The 1,862-nt window shown below is 51.1% G+C and overlaps 1 protein-coding gene across 1 annotated transcript; it reads right to left on the minus strand.

Annotated features, from left to right (window-relative positions):
• Nucleotides 1–234: 234 nt before the first annotated feature.
• LOC131279327 (olfactory receptor 9S13-like) lies at nt 235–1,215 on the minus strand. Its single transcript, XM_058301292.1, has one exon. The coding sequence runs from the start codon at nt 1,213–1,215 to the stop codon at nt 235–237; it is 981 nt and encodes a 326-aa protein (XP_058157275.1).
• Nucleotides 1,216–1,862: the final 647 nt, after the last annotated feature.

The raw sequence follows: 1,862 nt of genomic DNA on the forward strand, positions 1-1,862 counted from the left end.
CTTAATCTGGCTTCAAATTCCCCTTATTGCTCTGCCCGCTTTGTGGCCAAATTTCTAGATTTCTATTACTGCTCCTGAGAAGAATCACTTGTTTTCTGATGCCAAACAACATAATTTATCACTTTAAATATCACAGTAAATTCCTGGACCCTAATGCTTTCAAGAAACATGGCAGGGTTGCTGGATGGCTTCCTCAAAGCTCAGCCAATGACCTCTGAGTCTCCCCTCCAGCCCTCAGGACACCGTCTCTCCCTGCCCACCCTCCTTCACATGGCCACATTTCTGGCCCAGCCTCCACAGTGCCTCCTTCACGTCCTTGTTCCGCAGACTGTAGATGAGGGGGTTGAGCATAGGGATGACCAGGGTGTAGAAGATGGACACAACCTTGCCCTGCTCCATGGAATCTATAGCTCCTGGCTGGGCATACATGACAAAGAGGGTCCCATAAAACAGGGAAACTGCGGTCATGTGGGAGCCACAGGTGGAGAAGAGCTTACGACGTCCGGCGGCAGTGCGCATCCTGAGGATGGTCACGGTGATGTAGCCGTAGGACACCAGGACCACAAGTGTGGTGCCCACAATGATGAGGCCACAGAATCCAAACATGACCAGCTCATTTAGGGCCGTGTCAGTGCAGGCGAGCCGGAGCAGAGGGGGCACGTCACAAAAGAAGTGGTCAATGCGGTGGGAGCTGCAGAACGGAAGGTGGAACGTGAAGCTGGTCTGCAGGATGGCATTGAGGCAGCCTCCACAGTAGGAGCCCAGCACCAGGCAGGCGCAGGCTGAGGGACGCATGGTGATGGGGTAGCGCAGGGGGCTGCAGATGGCCATGAAGCGGTCATAGGCCATGACAGCCAGCAGGAAAGTCTCAGAAGTAGCAAAAAGTGACAAAAAGAAGAACTGTGTGGCACATCCTGAAAAAGTGATGTGCTTGGTGGAGGAAAAAAAGTTGGTGAGGGCCTTAGGGGCAATGACGGATGAGTAGCACAGGTCCAGGAAGGAGAGGTTCTTGAGGAAGAAGTACATGGGGGAGTGGAGGTGGGCATCCAGGGTGATGACCACGATCATGGTGAGGTTCCCCTGGATGGTGACCATGTAAAAGATCAGGAACACTACAAAGAGCAAGGCCTGGACCTCAGGGCCGCCCTCAAATCCCATCAGCTCAAACTCCTCCCAAGAGGCCCCTGAGAGGTTTTCATTTCTTTTGAGTGGCATGGCCTTGAGAAAGGACATAGGGGGAAGAGGGGAGGCAGGTGACAGCAGGAGGGAGCAGATCAGAGTTGGAATATCCCCTGTCTCCCTAGAGAACAAGGACCACTGGCATCACATCGTTCTCTCCTATAGGGAAAATCATAATCATTCTTCATCCAGATGGATTCAATGTCCTAAAAAGAAAACATTTATTATGGTTAATTAACCTTGGACGTGAAATGGGCACTCAGTCCAGGGGAGTCTGAGATGCCGTTCTGGAGATTCAGAGAGCCCTGGCAAACTTATGATCCATAGTATAAGGACAGCTTTAAAGGCTCCTGGTCCACTGATGAGTTAATGTCCCCTCCTTGGGGCCATTTCTGTGCAGCTACATGTATCTGATCTTGCACTGTCCATTTTATGTTACTATTTCATTATCTCAAGTAATGTCTATTGTGTACCCCTCATGACACTGAGCCCCATCACCTTGTCCCGGACTCAGAGTCTGAACCTGGTGGCACTCTTCAGTGAGCTCTCTGTAACTTTGAGGGCCTTGGAAGTATTCCCACAATATCTAGGTATTGGACACATGCAGAGGGGCAGGCTCCATCTGATCATAACAGCAGAAGGATGAGGAGCTGTGGCATGCATGGAAGATGGAATGCCCTCTT

Source organism: Dasypus novemcinctus, chromosome 7 (genome assembly GCF_030445035.2).
Source record: "Dasypus novemcinctus isolate mDasNov1 chromosome 7, mDasNov1.1.hap2, whole genome shotgun sequence".
Taxonomy (NCBI): domain Eukaryota; kingdom Metazoa; phylum Chordata; class Mammalia; order Cingulata; family Dasypodidae; genus Dasypus; species Dasypus novemcinctus.